Consider the following 20820-nt stretch of genomic DNA (forward strand, 5'->3'; position numbering starts at 1 on the left):
TCATATTTTCAAACCTTGATTTTAAACTATTGGCAGTAGGAATCAAGACATCTTTATGCAGGGGGTTCAAATGATCACATCTGCTTTTTAAAATATACGTACATATAGTGGCAGTATCAACGAATGAGGTAAGGTCCAGGGAAAGAGTGAGGGGCAGAGAGATAAGGCAGGATAAAAAGGGCCTGAATTAGGCCAGTAGCAAAAAGAATATATAAAGAAAAGAAGAGAGTTAAGCAACATCTGAAAAGCAGCACGAGCAGGGCAGAGAAGGGGAGTGAGAGGGAAGAACCAGAGGTGCCAGCGACAACTGTTAACAGTGAGCAGAAAATAGGGGACTGGAGACGAAGAGAAAGCAAGGCTGACGACGAAGCGTAGAGTATTCTCGGCAAACAGGCAGGCAAGTCAAGCCATCGCAGTGGAATACTGTCATGCCACAGGTTAAAACAACAAAAGAACCGGCAAATATAATTTTTCAATAAAACGGTAAGAAAGGCAAAGGAGAATCGGGGGCCGGTCACACCACAGAAGACAATTAAGAGATTTTTCTAAAGGTTGAACAGCATCGCACTTTAAGCTCCGTGTACCTGAGGTTTCACAGGTACTGTCCTATGGAAACCTGGACGCACGGAAAACAAGAACACCCACAGACACGTGCTATCACAGATTTCGCAGGCACCAAAACAACACACCGACTTCTGCTATAAACCTGAAACACTGAGAGCCTCTGCAAGGCTGTGAAGGACAAAACCCATCTCAGGGTATCAACCAGCAGGTCACAAGGGACGCCCCCGAGACCGCACTGGCTGTTATTTCAACAAAAGGCTGCCACCCGTGGGCGCTGGAAGGGTGGAAAAGTAAGTGCTATAAATGGGTATTCTTAATCCTGGTCCTACTTCCGTAACAGCTCTGCATTAACTTTGCCTCGATAAATCTTTCACATAAGCATCCAAACTCAAACCAAATATTAACTAAAACATGAAATAGGGCCCACAAGTGCCAAGTCCGGTCACGCAAAGTTCCAATACTTTGCTGCTACCTGACAAATATTTGTTCAAAAATAATATTCCTACATTATTTCCCTATATCATTAATATCAGGTATAAAATTTAAGATCAAATAAATACCTATATAAGAAAAAGAGATTCCAATGAGGTCAAAGACCTTTTTTTTTCTATACTGCATATATATTCTATTGCATTATAAAATGTCTTAATCTGCAAATGCAATATTTATAGACTCATGGGGGGGAAAAAACCACATCCAATAATAGCTGGAAAACAAGACAGACCCAGATTGACGGCTCTTGAATAATTAATGTTTTAATATTCAGTACTTGAAGGTTGTAGAATCCAGACTTCAAAGAGCAGTTGGTTCCATGCAAATTCCATCCCAATCACCTCCATGTTCACACAGAATGAGCTGCAGCACCGGTTTCGAATCGTTTGCTGTGAACCCCTCCTCTCACCCACCCTGCCAGCGCTTCAGACACGAGCAGATGAGGCAGAGGGGTGTGTGAGGACCTGATACGGCTCCTGCATGAGGGGTAACAGGTATCCCGATTAAGTAAGGCGACACTCGGCCTACAGCAATCCGTGAGCATCAGTGATAGAAATCTTATCAAACATTCTCACTTCTCACACTGTGAGGTTTTCTCCTAAGGCTTATAATTGTTCATAATTGGAGCTCCAGCACAGAGCTGACACAACACAGAAGGCAATACGGTGGGCTGGGGGACATCTCGGCAATCAGCAGAGCCACGTTGAAGCTCTGGCTCCTTTATTGAAATCCTGAGATCTTAAGCATTTCCTCACCTGCAAAAGGAAATTCCAACAATAATTCAAAGGCCTATTGTAGGAGATAATGTTATATTTGTTATCTTGTGAGTAAAAATTATAATAAAATTGGGGTAGTGTGCACGAGGAAACTTGTGAGAAGCCCTTCAAGTACCCCTTGATGTACTGATGTAAGACAAAGGCCAGTGTCTGACACCCACGGGCTTCCTGCCTGAGGACGGGACAAAAAGAAATGGGAAATGGAAGACAAATCCTCACACTGCCCAGTACACAATGCAGTGGTACACAGCTCTGCTTATGACTGAGTGCCTATTTGAAGGGAGGGTGTGCAGCTGGTTTGAAAGCCACAGTCATTTAAACTCAGCCACAGAGAATCTCTCAGATTGAAACTCCTCATTATAGAGACAAATCTAATCTAGTTTCAAATGCTGATAAAAGTAATCCTAGGGTGTAGTTTATTCTTAATTTTCTGGCTTTATACTGTTAACCTTCAATATAAGAAATAGAGGAGGGTGTGGGTAATGAGGAGGTATTGATCCAAGGGTACATAGCTTCCAGCTATAAGATGAGTAAGTTCTGGAAATCTGTTGGGCAATATGGTCATTAGAGCTAATGATACTGTATTATATATACTTAAAAGTTGCTAAGTGAGTAGATCTTAAATGTTCTCACCACACAGAAAATAAAGAAATGGCAATTATGTGATGTGGTGAAGGTATTAACTAACACAGAATCCTTTTACAATATGTGAGTATATCAAATCAACACACTGTATACCTTAAACTTACATATTATATGTCAATGACATCTCAATAAAGCTGGAAAAGTAAATAAGGAATAGATATTGAGTTGTTTGTAATGTTAAGTTCCGTTTGCTTGTCACATTTTCACTTCAACTTAGAAGCCAGTTCTTGAACAGCTGGGCATCAACTAACAGGAAGAGCATCAGAATGAGCTCAAAAGACCTAAATTTTGCACTTTTTCTTGTCACCAGATGACTACAAAACCTTCTCTGAGCCACAACTGATGCACTGTGGGACGAGGAGGAGTAGGAGGCTATGGAACTGAATAGTTTCTGTGATCTTTCAGCCCTAAAACTGCACGCTTCTACTATGCTTCAGGAAGGAACTGGATAACGTGACTCGTCACAAAGTTTTCCATCTCAGTAGGACCGCAGGAAATGGGGACATAGAACTAACGAGAGAGAATACTCCCAGTTGCCAGTGCCTACTGACTGTACAATGGGGAAAGGTCAATCCTGGTTAGGTGATTTCACCAAAGATTTGAGCTGCAACTTTAAGATTCAGCAGGACCTGGATGAAAGATCCAGGGGGAAGACACACCACAGATTTCCATGGTGTATCTACCATGAATCCACAAACTCAAAGTGCATTTACATATCATTTAGCCCCACCTCATATGCATGGAGATCACCCCTCTTGACATGTGAGCCTATCCCTGAATGAAACTCTTCCCGGCACATCCCTGAACCACTCTAATGGTAAAGTTCTTCCAAAGACTGAGCCCTGATCCACTGGCTTAAAGTGACAGGGCTTTCTCCCCTTCCTTCATCAAGCTTTATAAATGGCACTCATCAAAATCGTCCCTTTACACATGTGACACTGGGTACTGAAAATAAACATTTTAATGAAAACTGAGGCTTACAGATGGGAGGAGGCTATTTTCTCTCCAATCAGGACACACTTTATTTTAATCTGGCCTACAGAATCCATCTCCAAATTCATTCACCTGCTTACCTTTATAACATACCAAATCACCTTATTTTCCACATCAGATGACAATGTCTAATTTCTGTCATCAAAAACAATCATTGTTTCTGCCTGTTACAAAATTTAACAGAGAGATTTCACAATTTTTACTACCATTACTATTATACCTCTATTTTATTTGTTTCCTCAGAGGTCCTTCTCATTCAAACAGAAATAGTCAAACCATAGTGTCAAGTTCCCCCCATAATCTAAGAAAGAGATCTGAAGAATCAAACAAAAACTTTCGGAACCTAAGTGACGCAGCCAAAATAATTCTACTAGAAAACTGTATCATTACATTTCATTTCAAGGGAAAACAACATACAACACCCATAATTAAGAAAAACAAAAAACCAGGAATGATAGTGTATGTAAGACATTAATAAAATACGCATTTTCTTCTGTTTGACTATTTTATTTCTTCCTAACCCCAAGTGCAATTCTCTATGTCCACTACTGTGTTACTGAGTTAAAACATTTCTAAGCTGCTGAACTGAATGTTCTCGGAGTGGACAAGGCAGCTCGGGAAACAGTCACTGTCTACCCAGTGCGCCCACGAATGCGACCGGCAACACGGAACTGCGGAACTAATGGTCTGTTAGACGGTGGTGGACAGACTATTTCCCATCCTATTTTTTTAATTAGAGAAATGTCTGATAGCATAATCTGTTTCCTACTGAGCACAAAAAAAATAAAAATAAAAAAGCTTTTGGCTTAGAAATTGTAACTTACGGGTGGGCAAACGCTGGCCCATAGGCCAACTCCGATCCACCAGCCGTTTCTGCACAGCCTGTGAGCCCAGAATGTGTTCTTACGTTTGCAAACAGTTGGGAGAAAAATAAAAAGGATGATAGGTGAGCAAAAGTGAAAATTATAGCAAAGTCAGTGTTCAGTGTCTACAGACAAAGTTTTCCTGGAACACAGCCACACCTGCCCACTTACGTATCGTCCACGGAAGCCGGCGGCTCTCAGGGCAGAGGTGAGGAGCGGCCACAGGCACCGTAAGCGGCCGTCTCGCTGTGCAATACAAACCAGCACGATGCGGTAATCATTCACATTGCCTCTTGGCCTACAAAGCCTAAAATAGTGACTATGTGGGCTTTTACAGAAAAGGTTTGCTAACTCTGGAATAATTAATGTCATGATCCACCATTTCCCAAAGCACTGAGGATAAAGTCAGCCTCTGAGATTCTGAGCTGCCAACTTACTAAACTTCTTCAATTTTACTACGATAAAGACTTCTTTCTACGCACTCTTGTATACTTACAGCAACATACTGATTTCTGAATGTGTTGAATAAAGTGTACTCCACAAAACTGAACAGGCAGTTTTCATGGAATTCAAATAAATAAAATATAATTCCTGGCTCTAAGAAAGTTGCGTTCTAGTAGGGAGACAGATACTCTAGTTGAGGTTTTTGTCACTAAAGGGAAGGCAGAAGCAACGAAAGTAACCGCCACCACTTCACAATGACACACTGTCATTTAAAAACATCACCTCTAGCTGAATTAATGGCAAGGGATACACTCAAACAGGTAAGGCTACAAGGCTTGACAAACATGTTTATCCATCAATGGTTTTAATCAAAGCATTAGCCTTATATAAGCAATTAACCTTGACCAACACAGGTATAAATAAAAATGCTGATTAAGAATTGACTAATTATCCTTCTGACTTCAGAAGTTAGCTGGCATCTGGTCTCTAACTATGATAAATACACACCAACTCATCACAGGTTACTGACACAGAAAATGAAGAGAAACATTAGCTGAATGGCTAGAAATGAAGAACACGGTAAATACCATCATTAAAACACATGACTTGTTTTGTTCAGAAAGCCCAAGTGTCCTACAAATGTCACTGAACTTAGAAGAACATTTCTGAGAATAATTGTCTCTGGAATCTACTCGGAGAGTCAATCTATTGTAATAAAGAAAAAACATATAAATCATAAATGCATCAGCATTTCGTAATTAGAATGCCAGGATCTGCGTGCAGTGAAGCATCTCAGCTGTCTGCCCGCTTTACTTAAAACCGGAAAAGAGGTACAATCCCAGGAACTAAGTCTTCCAGCAGCTGTTCTAAGCAGACAAGAGAGATGCTCACCCAGCAGCTACCCCCAAATATACAGACACGCGCACCCCAGTGATTGGAGGTTAGCTATCCTGGTGTGTGCGCTCGCTTTTTGTACTAAATATTTAATAGCATATTTTTCCTTAATGGAACCCAGACACATCTGATCAGTCACTGGGATCATTTAGTAATGCAGTCAAAGTTATCGCACTGCCATTTCACATCAAGTTTGTAATTAGATAATTCATCACTTTATTAATTCAAAAGACTGCTTTCTTTACTACTTTGTAGCCTGCTACAGGGCGAAACCCAACTAAGCTGATCAACAAAAAGCTCTAAAATTTGGTCCTATATGAACTCGAAACCCTCAAGGGGCAAATACACACACACACCCCTGACCTTTCCAAACAACAAAGGTAATATTTGTCCCACAAATTAGCCTACCAGCAACTCTGGAGTAATAAAATGCCAGTATATCCAGAATGAGAGGGCCAACCAAGCTGAAATCTGAACATTAAAAACTTAATATATCACCAACAACTTGTTATTGTTTCTTACTGAGGTACACCGTTCCTCAGCAAATAGAAAGGACAAAACACTGTTATTTAGTCATTTTCCCTCTGTGCTGATAAATTTACACTACTAAAATCATGAGGTTATGGCAGAGAATCACAGAGATTATCTATTAACACTCTATGTATCTAATGGCACCTATCAGCCAAATGCAAGTATCTACTCTTGAATATAATCATTATTCTTTTGTGTCATTTCTAACATAGCTCAATGAAAAACACTGTTTCCATTTCTTTTCATATTATGAATTGGCAAGATTCTTGTTTTAACACATTCCCTATTGTTACGCTAATAAAAAAGAATTCTCCAATAAAAGTAGTTTACTAAGAATTAAACTGAATGTAAAATTTAAGTATCATAGTACAAAAAAACACCTTCTAAAGTCCTCACTTCCAGAGCTATACAATCACACCGTTCATCACAAAACCAGCTGCCACTGATAGCATTAAAAACTAGAGTCTGGAAAGGCAAGCTCTGGAGGTCACAGACGTGCCCCAAAGAATAAAAATAACATGCTACCAGGAGAATTATTATTTTGTTTGAAAGGGAAAGGGAGGGAACATCTCCTCAAACAGATGTGGAATTTCTAATCAAAAAATTCTCTGGCAGTTGTACAGTTTTATGAAGTTAAAAAGTACTTTGCCGAGCTCTGGAAACGCTAACAATGACATATTTTGCGGCCAGGAAGGTCACTTTTATTCTTGCTGCTTCCAATTTACTGTCTGTTTTTGAAACGTTTTATGCAACTAGTTCATTTTCTGCTTTCTTTTCCAGATCATATCACATTTCTCGTCTACCAAATGCATTTTTAGAAAAGGAAGTTACAAGTCTGGAAAAAATAATTAAGTACATTTTTCTAAAACCTATATTCTGTGCATAGAAAATAAGCTCACCACCAGGGCTATTGTCATGAAGTTTAGGTTATTAATAACCATCACCAGTTATCAACGTACATTCTGAAGGATGCAATGGAGAAATACAATACATTCCTATACATGTTACATACATGACAACTGAATGACTTTTAGATTTAATGCCATCTTCTTAAGATGCATGTGTGAGAATATTTCATTCATTAGAGAGAGCTTGTTTTTACATTTCCTTCATGGTATCCCAAGGAACTACTCGGAAATCATGGAGTTGTTATGAATGCAGCAAAGAGTACATGACTTCTGTCCACAATGGCTACAGGCTGAAACCAAGCCAGTTACTACAGGAAAGGTACTCTTTCCTGTTTGCAAATTTCTTCTTCTTTTTTTTAAAGCCTTTTCTTTTTTTTTTTTTTATTTTTTAGAGAGGGAAGGAAGGGAGCGGGGAGAGAGAGAGAGAAACATCATTGTGCGGTTGCTGGGGGTCATGGCCTGTAACCCAGGCATGTGCCCTGACTGGGAATCGAACCTGCAACACTTTGGTTTGCAGCCCGTGCTCAATCCACTGAGCTACACCAGCCAGGGTGGCAAATTTCTTCTTAAACAAGATAAGTAATTCCCAGCACCTCAAGAGACACCCGCCCTGGGCACAACGGCAACCACCTGAGACTCAGGTTTACAATCAGCTGCAGGCTGCCTTCGCTACGACAGCACGGAGCGATGTGAAACTCCGAAGTCTCACGGTCACTCGTGAGCACAGCTGGGAGCGGCGGGCAGCAGTACCAGTGGGAGACACTCTGAGTGCTTTTATCTGTACAGTTTGGTGTTATTTTTATTATTCCCATTCACAGACGAGGAGATTGTGGTTGGGAGAATCCCACTGACTTGTCTGAGAACATGACTTACCCATCATGCTATTCGGTGTCCCATTTAAATCTGTCCTCCGTCATTTTCTCAGATTTTAAGTTTACCTTTATTATTATTCATATATGCATTTCCTGTATTTGTAGGAAATGTTTAGAACTCAATCAGTAAACTGAACCACTGCAACTGTCACGCCAAGATAAACGCAGTTTGAAATCGACTGGGAAATGGTGTGTGAAGACAGAAGCGGGGAAATAAAAACTGTGGGATGGTAAGGGACAGGGGCTCCCAGAGACACGTATCTTCTCTTCCCTCATCAATGCAACCGAGACACGGCGGAGGTGAACTTGCCTGCTTTTTCACACGAACACGTCAATAACCGTGTGTCTCCTGGGCTCCACTGACAAGTCCTGCAATGCACCCCCTGCCCAGCGGGCACCTGCATTAGTGTCAGTAGCATCACTTTCCTCACACCTCTACTTCCATTCAGCACACATCCCCAGGTAACGCACAATCTAAAACACACGCGCGTGCACAAAACTGCCGTGCAAACGAAGCTTCAAGCAAATCACTTCCGGCTGCCCCTCCCACCCGATCATCGCTCTGCAGTGACCCCTCTAGAAATCCTGGAGGTACTACTATCACCGTCACAAACCTTCTGTTACCAAAATGCAAAACAGCATTTTAAATATCAGTGAACGTCCTTGGGTCAGTAGTAAGAACACTGATAAAACATTAAAAGTAATACCCGTTCCAATATAAGTAATGCATTCTGTCATTCTTTATGCATTAAGGTAGGAGAGTGACATCAGACATGACTTTCAAGGATTGACAACAAAATGAAGAGTTCAGGGTTGATTTACGGCATGAGCAAAGATACCAAACGTCACACTTACTTTTGCAAAGGCTTCAAAAACATCAAAGGCGGGTGGCAGCTGAGAAACGTCCTGTATTTCTTCTCTCATGAAATCTTGAAACGTCATCACAAGTTGCCTGATGCCCTCTTTCTTGTCTTCGGTCAGTTTGCTAGTGTCTTTGTGAAAGAGAAAATGAACAGCACAGTCGCACAGTGAACTTTCAATGGGCGACCTTCAGGTGTGCAAAGGTAACTGTTAACGCAGGTATTCCTGCCTGGATTCCATTCCGACAACACGTATCTTTTCAGTTTTTGACAATTACAAATGACGATGCACACATTAGCAATTAAATTCTGCAAAAGTTTATCTACAAGATCAAAAACCTATCAAAACAAAATAAATACACGTGCAGATGAGAAACATTTAAACCACCAGTAAAGAGATGTATTACCAGAATTTCCACATCATCCTGTGCACGTATTCTAACCATGACAAATGCTGATCAAGTCCGTGACTGTAAGCAGACGTTGCCATGAGACAACTCACAACCAGGTCCCGACTGAGAAGCAGCAGCATCTCACAGGAAAAACAAACAAACAAACAAACAAACCCTGAAAGTGAGACCTAAAGAGTTAAGCTGAAGTTCAGGTGGGTAGCATTTGTCATTAGAAAGTGTATCAACAAGAAGACATGGATCAAGGAAATCTCAGCTTCCAGATTATCTCCTGGTTGAATGAACAAGATACGGTGTTGCTTCAACCGACACTGAAGAAGAAAGCTCACCTTTTTTACTTTTTTTAAATATAACTTATTGATTATACTATGACAGTTGTCCCTCTTTTTCCCCTCTGCCCCCCTCCACCAGGTACCCCCATTCTCTAATGCAATTCCCCACTCAGTTCATGTGCATGGGTTGTACCTATACATTCTTGGGCTTCTCCATTTCCTATACTGTTCTTTACCTCCCCCTGTCTACTTTGTACCTACCAGTTTGTGCTTCTTAATCCCTGTACCTTTTCCCCCATTCTCCCCCTCCTCCCTCCCAACAGATAAGCCTCGAAATGATCTCATGTCTGTGATTCTGTTCCTGAAACAACAGTGGAGGGGAGGAAGCCAAGAATCAAATCAATGATTTGGAACACAAGAAAGAAAAAAGCATTCAATCAGAACAGCAAGAAGAAAAAAAGAATTCAAAAAAAAATGAGGATAGACTAAGGAACCTCCAGGACAACTTTAAAGGTAACTGCATCCAAATCATGGGGGTGCCAGAAGGAGAAGAGGGAGAGCAAGAAACTGAAACTTACCTAAAGAAATACTAAAAGAAAACTTCCCTAATCTGGTGAAGGAAATAGACAAGTCCTGGAAGCACAGAGTCCCAAAGAAAGATGGACAGACAACCACACCAAGACACATCATAATTAAACTGCCAAAGATTAAAAATAAGGAGAGACTCTTACAAGCAGCAAGAAAAGAGCAGAGAGTTACCTACAAAGGAGTCAAAGGAGTTCCCATAAAACTGTCTGCTGATTTCTCAAAGGGAACTTTACAGGCTAGAAGGGACTGGCAAGAAGTATTCAAAGTGATGAAAAGCAAGGATCTACATCCTAGATGATTCTATCCAGCAAAGCTATCATTTAGAATGGAAGGGCAGATAAAGCACTTCCCAAGTAAGGTAAAAATCAGGAAGTTCATCATCAACAAGCATTATATGAAATACTAAAGGGAATCCTATAAGAAAAGGAAGATCAAAAGATCACCTTTTTTGAAAAACTCAGTTTAATTTATACCACAAAAAGGTGGTAAGGCTGAGAGTGCACAATTCAATTAATACTGTTTGAGAGCATTTGACTTAAGGCAGCGTGTGCGCCACTGCAGCTGAAAGGGCGAATGTTAATAGTGAAACTCACCGCAAGAGATGTTAATTACCAAGCAGTAACATGTCATGAACAAAGTAACTAATTAGCTCTCTATTAGAACTTGAAAAGACATATCAGTTGAACTGCACAGCATAACTCTGTTGTTTATGTCAGGTCTATACACTTTCGTTAAATTACTTGTTCCGCAGAACAAATAACCCCATGACTTCTTTTTTCTTCTTTTTGAAATTGTGGTAAAATACACAAAACATAAAATTGACCATCGCAACCATTTTTAAGGGTGCTGTTCAGCAGTGTCACATACACACACACTGTGATGCAAACATCACCGCCGTCGCATCTCCGTGACACTTTCCGTCTTGTAAAACTGCAACTCAGTAACCACTAAACAGCAACTTCCCAGTCACCCCTCCCCTCCGCCCCTGCTAACCACCATTTCACTTCCTGGCTCTATGATTTCGGCCACTCTGAGTACTTCATGGAAGTGGAATCATACAGTATGTGTCTTTTTGTGATTAGCTTACTACTTCACCAAGCACAATGTCGTCAAGGCTCACCCATGTTGCAGCATAGCTCAGAATCACCTTCCTTTTTAAGGGTGAATAATATTCCACTGTGTATACATAACACCTTTTGCTAATCCATTCATCCACCGATGGACAGCTGGGCTGCTTCTGCGTTTCAGTTATCATGAATACCACTGCTATAAGTATGAATGAATATTTGCTTTCAATTCTTGTGAGTGTATAGCCAGAATCCAGGGTCATACTGCGATTCTGTTTTTGATTTTTTGAGGCATTTCCAATACTATTGGCCGCTGCAGCCACATCATTCTACGTTCCCAGCAACAGTGCTCAAGGGTTCCAATTTCCCCACCTCCTCCAACACTTGCTGTTCTTTCTCTCTCTTTTTTTTTTTTTGACAGTTGCCATCCTAATGGGTGTGAGATGGTTATCTCACTGTTGTTTTGATTTGCATCTCTCTAACGATGCGTGAGTCTCAAATAATAATTTACTGTCACTGGCACTCAGGATCCGACAACTGTAAGTCCACATGAGATTTGCATCGGCCCAGCAATGTAAACTGTGCAGCCAGTGCAGTCTATGAGCTCTGGCTACGTTGGGTGCAAGTCATGCACAGCCTGCTAGTGAAGAGGAGCTGTGCCAATATGAAGGAAATAGAAACCCTACGTGTACTTAACACTCAGATTGGGGAAGCTCTTTACTATTCCCACATGGCGGGGCCACTGCCAGGAGGTTCGGGAGAAGAACAGCACTCCAGGCTGCCCGGGGCCTCAGTCACCTGTGCTGCGCCTCTCCCCATCACCTAAGGGACCAGGGACCCGGAATGGTCCCAGCAGCACCACAACCCCATATCCCTCTTCCAGCACCAGAAAGAAACCAAGAGCGGGAAGAAGAGAGCAAGGGAGGGAAAAACAGGGAAAAAATAATTGTGCCATCTGGACTAGTGGTAACACTCCCCTCGCCACCCAACCTGGCACTTTACAAACCCCTATACAGCCGGAGCTACCTTGGAATACGTTAAATAAGCTAATGTTAGATTTTCCTCACATAATAAAATATCCGATTATTTGATGTAATGTATATAATTAACACTTACGAAGCTATTGCCATTTCTACTGTTTAAATTTTGGTGATGCAGAATTCTTAAAAAGGACTTTTTTGTTTTATAAAATCAAGCTTTAAGTGATGATGATAAATAAAGTCAAATGTGTATGTTTAAAAAAAACATTTTCCTCACATAACAGAGAGACTGAAAAAACAAAGCAATTCACCAGCTCAGCAAAGCAATGACAGGAATTTTTGGTTAGACGCTGGTAGGCAATCACTTACTTGATTCCAGATCATAAAACGAGTAAAGTTTCTCCGATTCAGAGGGGGTTTCTTCCATCTGTGAAGTAAAGGGAAAAACACCAAAAACCATTTCAAGTTTTCCAATATTTAAAGGAATATGTTTGAGTATCTTTAGACATTGAAATGAAAGTCTATTTAAAAAACACAAAATTCAATACAGTACAATCCTTCTCCTCATCACTTTCTGAGTTGGACTAAGCAGTAATCACTTTAAAAGTTGTGACAATCACCGCTTTAATTTCCAAATGCAAAGTTCTTTTACAGGTTTTCATGCTTTTGTATTTTTCCCCAGCTCTACCCACAAAACTTGTGTTGTTGTTAGGATTTTTATTTAAAATTACCATAAAGGGCAAAGATGATGAATAAAAATATAGTAATTTATTACAAACTGTACGACCTGGGGCAGGTTACTTAAACTTGGGTCCAGAGGAGTCGATTTCCTAACTTGAAACAAAGGAATAATGACAGCACCTGACCCCCGGGCTGTCGCGGAGATAACACGAGGCACGTCAGGTAAAGCCCCTGCCCCAGGGCCAGGAAACAGGAAGTGCTCAACAGAAAGTAACTGTCAACCCAATCGCTTTGTATCAGATTCTGCTCCCGTAGGTCTGGGGTGGGGACTGAGGGCTAGGACCCTGGGTGACTCAGAAGCAACCCATTTCTGCTCCAGCCGTGGTTCTCTATCTTTGCACTATTAATAAAGTAGGAAAATGCCCACATCCTAATATAATAGTCATTGTACTTTTCATGTCCAGTGGTTAAGGTAGTGCTGAAAGACAAAGTTGCTCTGAATTTATTAACGCTGTGAAATACATGTGTATTTTCTAGTGTAACACAAGGCACACATTTGAAAATAGTAGTGAGTATGTGTGCTGTATATTCAGTCCAAGGACAATGCCCAATGCAGTTCTTTTTTTTTTAATTAAGATTACATATAACACTATTACTTTTGGGATATAATCATACTTTTACATTCTTAAAAACCCCTATACAATGTAATAGCTAAAAAAAAAAGTCAATTAAAAAAAAAAGGACAGGAGAGAGCTGGACCCTGCAATTACTTGAGAAAGAGATATGCACGTTCAAGCCTCACCCCGAAATACGGGAGGGGTCGCCAGAGGGGATTTCACGGAATCCACCAGCTGTTTTCTCAGAGCAAGGAAAGAACTATAGGGACAATTCACTGCATCTTGACTGTAAGTAAAAAAGTAAGTACTCTTCCATGTAAGAATAATTATCATGAAATTGAAATCTCAGTTGAAGGGGCAGCAAAAACCCCATAAATACATGCCCTGTGCACTAGTGCACAGTACAAAAGTAATCGAGGCAACGTAGCAGACGTCACGAACATCTCGTGCGACGAGCAGAGGACTCTGTGCCTCCGGGCCCAGGAGATGACACGCAGGGCCTGCAGGGAGGGGCCGTGCACACCATCGCGGCCACTGAGGCCGGGACTGACTGGGACGCAGCACGTGTCACCTTGCCCACTCCCTGGAGTGATCTGCCTTCTGCCTGGGCACAGGTTTAAACTCAGCCTCAGATAAGAACAGTACATGCGACTTCCAGTGCTTTGGTTACATTAACACCCAAGAATGTTTCACAAGCTCCATACTCACAAGTTTGACGACGACTCTGCCAAGAAGTCGGACAGAATCCGGAGGATATCTGGGCTTGCAGCTTTTAAGGCATTTGCATTCCCGCTTGTGGTCCGGCCACGCTTTTTTCTGTTAAGACAAGGGCGGGGAGGGTATACAAGGCGTAACACTTTAACTTTCATTTACACTGGTTTTGAACATGGAGAGTTACCAACATTAACTTAATTGCAACAGCCTAAATATAACTACAAAATCGGACAATGAAAGCAACGTTTTAGAACCCTTAAGGATCCAGGGTCAGCCTCCCCCGTGTATGCAGTGTTACCAGCACGGGCACCAAGAGCCTCCGCTTCTCTTCTGCCCTTTCATTTGCCCCCTGGTTACTGCCTGGCTGGTGGAGTCTAAAGAAAGAATCATTAGGACTGACTAAATAATTTATAAGGCAGTCTGTTAGCTGATGAGCTAGAATTCAAAAATAGACAGTGATTTTGAATACAAAAAGAGAACGCACTCCAAATTAGAAAATAAAACACATCGTTCAAAAAATGAAGGCAGGGCGGAGCGCCTTCTGAATGTCTCTGCTGCCGCAGCGGGCAGAGGCCCATCAGGAGGGTTACTGTAACTCAAAATACAAAACCTTTCCGTTTTTGAAGAGCATGCAGAAAAGGGGTTATTAGCTCAAGTGCCCAAATGTCCAGTTTGCCCAGGACTGTCTTATTTATGTTGTCCTGGCCTAATTACTAACAGTGTCCCCAGAAAAGGGTAGCTTGGATGATAAATTATATGTCACTGAGCCCAGGATCCCAGCCATGTGCTGCTGTGGCTGAGGGACCAGCGAGCCAGCTCACCGGCCTTGTGACACTAGCAGTAAGGGGGCTGGAGGGAAGGACGAGCACACTCTGAGTCGTGCATCAGAAATGCCACGCTTTTCCCCCACACGGGTCACTCCCTTATGAAAATAAAACCCAGAGTATCTCACGTGTGTCCCTGGTGAGTGGGAGACAGGGAGACCACATGCCCAGTCTGTTCTAGCCCACCACCGGAAGGCCCGGTACTCACAACACTTCGTATTTAAGAAATTGTAAGGCTGCTTCCCAACTTCTGGGCCTGTAAACGCCCCTCCCCCGCCCCCGGGAGGAACTCTCTCTTCCACTTACGCACACACGTGCAGCACAACAAAAATGCTGAGAGAGCTGCAGCTACTTTGACACTGTGACTCAGATTCAAGTTCAAGCCAGCATTTTGCTCAGAAAGCCTACCCACATCGAGTTGTTGGGTGGAGGTGTGGTTGTCTGCTGCTACTTCCTTAACTACCCAAATCCCGGAGACACCGTTTACTAGGGACACGTCACCTCATTTCTCCACTCTATTCGTTTACCCACTTCATTCCCTCACATCCACCACAGCAATGTTCTTACTGTGATGCCTATAATCTTTGCTTTTTCCTTTTTTAGTATTTATACTTCTCACTTCTAAACACAACTGAGCTGGCAAAGATGTGTATAAAATATGGTTGTAAAATTAGAAACAGAAAATCTGAAAATTAAGAGAAAAGTCCGGACAGCATTTACTTAATGTTCTACAGTGTGTCAGGCACGTGACTAAGCAATTAAAAAAGAATATTTCATTTGATTTTCACAATAATCCAAACGGTAGATCCCAATAGTAACGATGAAGGAAGCAAAGCTCAACAGCTGGGATCTAACCACACTAAGCTATGTAAATAGAAAAGGGGAGAGTAACAGTTCTTAGTATGCTAAACATGAGCGCGCAATAATTACCGTGTTGTGTGCTACATTTATTTGAGTTGCCTTAGAGGCAAAGCAAAAAAAAAAAAAAGGCATAATGGCTTATATAAATCTCATCTGACTGAAAAAGAAAAACACATAGCTTTACCAAGTATTAAATCACAGGAGGAATTTATTCTGAGAACGCAATCAACATACTGGACAATGTCTTCAACAACTCTAATGGCCTTTCATATAGCTCCTTCTAATGTCAGTATTCACTAAAAGGCATAACATTAAAATATAACTCAGTAGGAAAAAAATGTTTCTATTGTTCAGGGGACTAGTCTTGGAATAGCAATTAGCAATTACCAACATGTGCAAGCTCCCAAAAAAATGTGGTTCCTTTGTCAAGTAAGTTTGAAAAATACAACACAGTGAAGACTCTGCTTAGCGATTCAGAATAGCATGTTTAAGCTCCCTGGAAGTGCTGAAAAAGCTCTGCATTAAAGAAATGCGTGTGTGTTAATGAACACACAGACCCCCAGAACTGTACTGGCCGTCCTTCGGGAAGTGAGGCTGGCATGCTCCGACCCAGGCACAGCCACACACTCTCCTTCCTTCGTCTGGCCTTTGAACGGCTGCAAGTTAAGCAGACAAATTCACCGTCATTCGCACTGAGAGGAAACCCGAGTATTGATATTTTTTTATTTGTTTTTTGAAGGGAGAACCATAACTTCAGGGGCAAAGTTCTCACAGCCCGAGAGGTGCCCTAGTGGACTGGCTGGGTGGGCAGGCAGGAACCACACAGGGCCAACGGCTCTCCCAGAGAGCCCCTCTGGCTCTGCTCAAAGCCGGCCTGCGTTCCCCGCTGAAAAAGGGCCGCACCTAGTGAAACAAGGCTGAGATATAAAGCAGGTCTTAATCAATACCTATCTCAACGACAGCAGATCGGTCATGACTCCTTCATTAAAACTCCCGTTTGGAGCAGCTCAGTTTACCAGAGCGAATTGATGAACCCCGAGGCAATGAACCAATTGATCTGCTGGACAATATTATGTAAACACCCAAATTGTTAGAATTCTTATCATAAACAATTTATGACTTTAACATAATTAACATTGAGCTTTCATTTCTCAACAGTAATTGGAAACTAGACAATATGTTTCTCAAGGCTATCCCTAGGTCACTGCATAAAAACGTCAGACCACATATTTATCTTCCCATTTGCTTCAGCAAGAAAGATATTCATTCTTTTCATCTGAAAGCCAAGTCAGATCTATATAAATATTGCGAGAAATCACAGCACTGGAAACTGGTCCGTACTACAGTGTCAGCTTTACAGCCCACTTCATTTCTCATTACGATATTAAAATCCACATCTTTACAACATTAATTGTGAGGACTTACTGTTCAGCTTCAGCCATCACTTCTAATTAGGCCTACTGATAGAAGCATACCAAGAAAGGCGTACAATGACGTATTTTAAGTTACTGCATTTGACTGTGAAGCGAAACCCCACAACCACACAAAAACATGAGGCATTGTCTTCACTCTGCAAACTTTAACCTCGGCCCAGACCCTATACCAGAACATGAAATCTCCCGGCAACTCAAACGACCTTCCTGATTTACATTTTCCTCTTTTCTTCCCTTACTGCAAATCCAGGAAGTAATTAAGATTTGGTTCACAATACTATTGTAATGTTTACTGTTCTCACAGATGAAAATTAACAATCATGTACAATAAGTACAAATTAGCATGAGAGACAAAGGAAATGGAAATATTGTGCTAAGAAACAAAGGCAATAGGATACAAGAGTTTTGGCTAAAAAAAAGGAAATAAAGACATCTCTGACTCAATTCCATGTGTAACTCAAAAACAACATCAAAATCTACATACAGAATTTTCGTATGTGTTACAGCACTTACATTGACTCAGAACCAGTGGCTGATAACATGCACTGTCCCAAGGGCTCTCTGAAAAATGTACAGGGTGCTTTGATAGCAGTGCCTGGGAAGCAGAGATGCCAGACATCCTCTGCAGGACAATGCCCTACAATGACAATTGTTCCAAACCCAACATGACTTTCCTTTTTCTTCTAATATTTTATTTATTTATTTTTAGAGAGAGGGGAAGGAAAGGAGAGAAAGAAACATCAATGTCTGGTTGCCTCTCATGCGCCCCCTACTGGGGACCTGGACTGCAACCCAGGGTGCCTTGACTGGGAATCCAACTGGCAACCATTTACTTCACTGGCCCACGCTCAATCCACTGAGCTACACCAGCCAGGGCCCAACATGACTTTTCAATGCCCACTCAGACATTCTATAAAGGTGACAAGCTTCTAAACCTCCTTTCATGTGTATAAATGAAAAGCTTGTTTTTACATATTCTTTTTTTTTTATCATTTTTTTAAGATTTTATTTATTTATTTTTAGAGAGAGAAGGGAGGGAGATAGAGATAGGGAGAGAAACATCAATGTGCGGTTGCTGGGGTCATGGCCTGCAACCCAGGCATGTGCCCTGAGTGGGAATCGAACCTGCGACACTTTGGTTCGCAGCCCGCGCTCAATCCACTGAGCTACGCCAGCCAGGGCTCTATTTTTACATATTCTTAATAGCTCTGAATTTTCTAGGTAAATCAAGGGAAGACTGTTTGAAGCACTTTAGCTAAAGTTTTTATCCAATATTTCAAAAAAACATATATCATGAAAGGCAACACCATTTACAGTGTCTGTGTTACTAATAAAACACATTTTCTGATCTGCGCTTCACGGATGGACATGACTTCTTAACTGTTTTCTAGGCTAGTCGTGCCTGAGCACTCACCTTCTAAAATACATATTATTTAGTTACAGGTTGTAGTTTCCCTTCTCCTTTATGTTCCAGTCATGGCATTATATTGATGCTTAATTCTGAAAATACATAAGTAGTAGATTGTATTATCTACGAAAATTTCATTTCAAGACAGTAGAGAGTACAACAAAAATTAGTCACGGAAGGGTGAAGTTGGGTCTGAGGGAGCTGAAGATCCCAGGGCTAGAATAAAGCTCCACAGTTAACACACACCATACCCATACATAAAAACATTTTTTAAATGCACAGCCTGGGACCCACCCCAGGTATTCTGACAGCACCAGGGAGACAGGATTAGGAGTCTGGGGGATTCCACCTGTAGCTAAGGTTGAAAACCAGTGTGTCAGGCTAAATGAAAAAGGAGGTCATTATATATGCTAAACAGACAAGACAACAAACCACTGTTCTGTACTTATCATTAAACTACTACCCTGTGGGATGAATATTTTATAACACTGAGGTGAGGAAAGTGTTTCTAAGCAGGACACAAAATCCAGAAATCATAAAGGAAAAGAGGTACGCATTAAACTACATAAAAATAAATCACTTTTGCACATCAGGAGAAAACCTGATACCACAAACAAGGTTGAAAGATAGAGTACAAACCAGAGAAACAAAATCTAAAACATGAAAACAATGTTAAATGCCTCCAAAATACAAGGAGAGCTTACAAAATCATTAAGAAAAGAAAGAATATTTCAGTCTTAAGAAGAGAAAAATGTAAAGGACATAAATAGGAAGTTCGTGCCTAAAAAAGAAAATCAATAAACAGAAAATACAAACCACACTAATGATCAAAGAAAAACGAACAGAAACTAGGTCATTAGTTCAGCAATGCTGAATGAAACTCACAGTGTTCAGAAGTGTCCCAGAGTACAGGGAAGTGGGGACGACAGCCTCATCACTAGAACTGTGTCTCCTCATTTCTGATGAGTTTTTGGTAACGAATATCAAAAATTTTAATGTGTGTATTGTTGACACAGAAGTAACATTTATAATGCAATTAATCCTAACAAATTTGAATGATATGCAGAAGTTTGAGAATGCTCAAGGTAATTTTGTTTAACATGCTAAAAAATTGGTAATATTGTTTCCAACTTTTCCTAAAAGAGAAAGCTATTTTTGCCTTTCCCTTTTTACTTTCCCAATACTGTTTGAATTACTACAAATATTATGTATTACATTTATGAATATAAGCAAATATAATTACCCAACGTCTAGTAACTGTGATTTGGGGAGAAGCATTTTTATATGGAAGAGACAGCAAAGTTACTGCTTAAGAAACACCACTTTTTAATGTTTATTCTGGAAAATCTGTAACTCAAAGAATAGTTAATTATATCAACATTTAAATGTTTAAAAACCACTGCAGTGAATTCTTTTGCTAATGTCAATGAAATCTTCTGTGCTGCAAAGGCTCATTCAGTAAACTCTTTGATCAGAGCTCTATTTGTCTGGTTTCCTTAAATAAGTGCACTACTAATTACACGTGTCCCGCATGCGGCAGGTATTCAACAGATATAATTCATTCTAAAACTAGTACCATCTAGGAGATCTAATTTGCTATATATTTTTCATTGATTATTTGAAATTAAGGCCATCCAAAAAGAAAAAAGGACCGTGAAGCCCCCGACAATTATTTTTTCATCAGTCGTGTTGTGTGTCGTGATCGTGATTGCTTGACTGCAACAGAAGCAGAAGATAAACTCTAACTTCTTACTTCTTCATTCTAATTCACAAGAACCTTTGCCCTATTAACATAACATTTCCCTCCTACCTTGGAAACAGAATTGCTACAGCTCAATAAGCCGTTTACATGTGTTAAACACTGGGTTTAGGCTGTTAAACACTGGGTTTGGGCTGGAGTAAATACTCATTTCTGAGTGGCCTATTCTTCTGTGGGATGAAATTCCCACCTACTGTGGGATGAACACATACTGAGCCTGGGTTGGGTAAAACACACTGAACTCATGAGCTGGGCTCAGCAAACGTTTACTCAGTAAGAGGAATGATCTCCGCAGTCTCTAAGGCAGCCTCCCAATGATAAAATCTAGAATTCTGTAACACCGATCCCTAACAAATACCTAAAT

General features: G+C 40.9%; 1 protein-coding gene across 3 annotated transcripts in view; it reads right to left on the reverse strand.

The window, feature by feature from the left end:
* Positions 1-20820, reverse strand: part of SMYD3 (SET and MYND domain containing 3) — a 446241-nt gene that overhangs the window by 349414 nt on the left and 76007 nt on the right. For 2 of the 3 annotated variants that reach the window (XM_045861300.1, XM_045861306.1), the window contains exons 3-5: positions 14166-14273; positions 12529-12586; positions 8838-8974 (exon numbers count right to left, since the gene is read on the reverse strand). In XM_045861300.1, the coding sequence (XP_045717256.1) occupies positions 8838-8974; positions 12529-12586; positions 14166-14273 (303 nt within the window). Of the gene's footprint in view, positions 1-4294; positions 4313-8837; positions 8975-12528; positions 12587-14165; positions 14274-20820 lie in introns of those variants that run through there. The other variant, XM_045861322.1, reaches the window with a different exon arrangement.

The sequence above is a fragment of the Phyllostomus hastatus genome, unplaced genomic scaffold, assembly GCF_019186645.2.
Source record: "Phyllostomus hastatus isolate PE091 unplaced genomic scaffold, TTU_PhHast_1.1 phas_contig_148, whole genome shotgun sequence".
In the NCBI taxonomy this organism is placed as follows: Eukaryota; Metazoa; Chordata; class Mammalia; order Chiroptera; family Phyllostomidae; genus Phyllostomus; species Phyllostomus hastatus.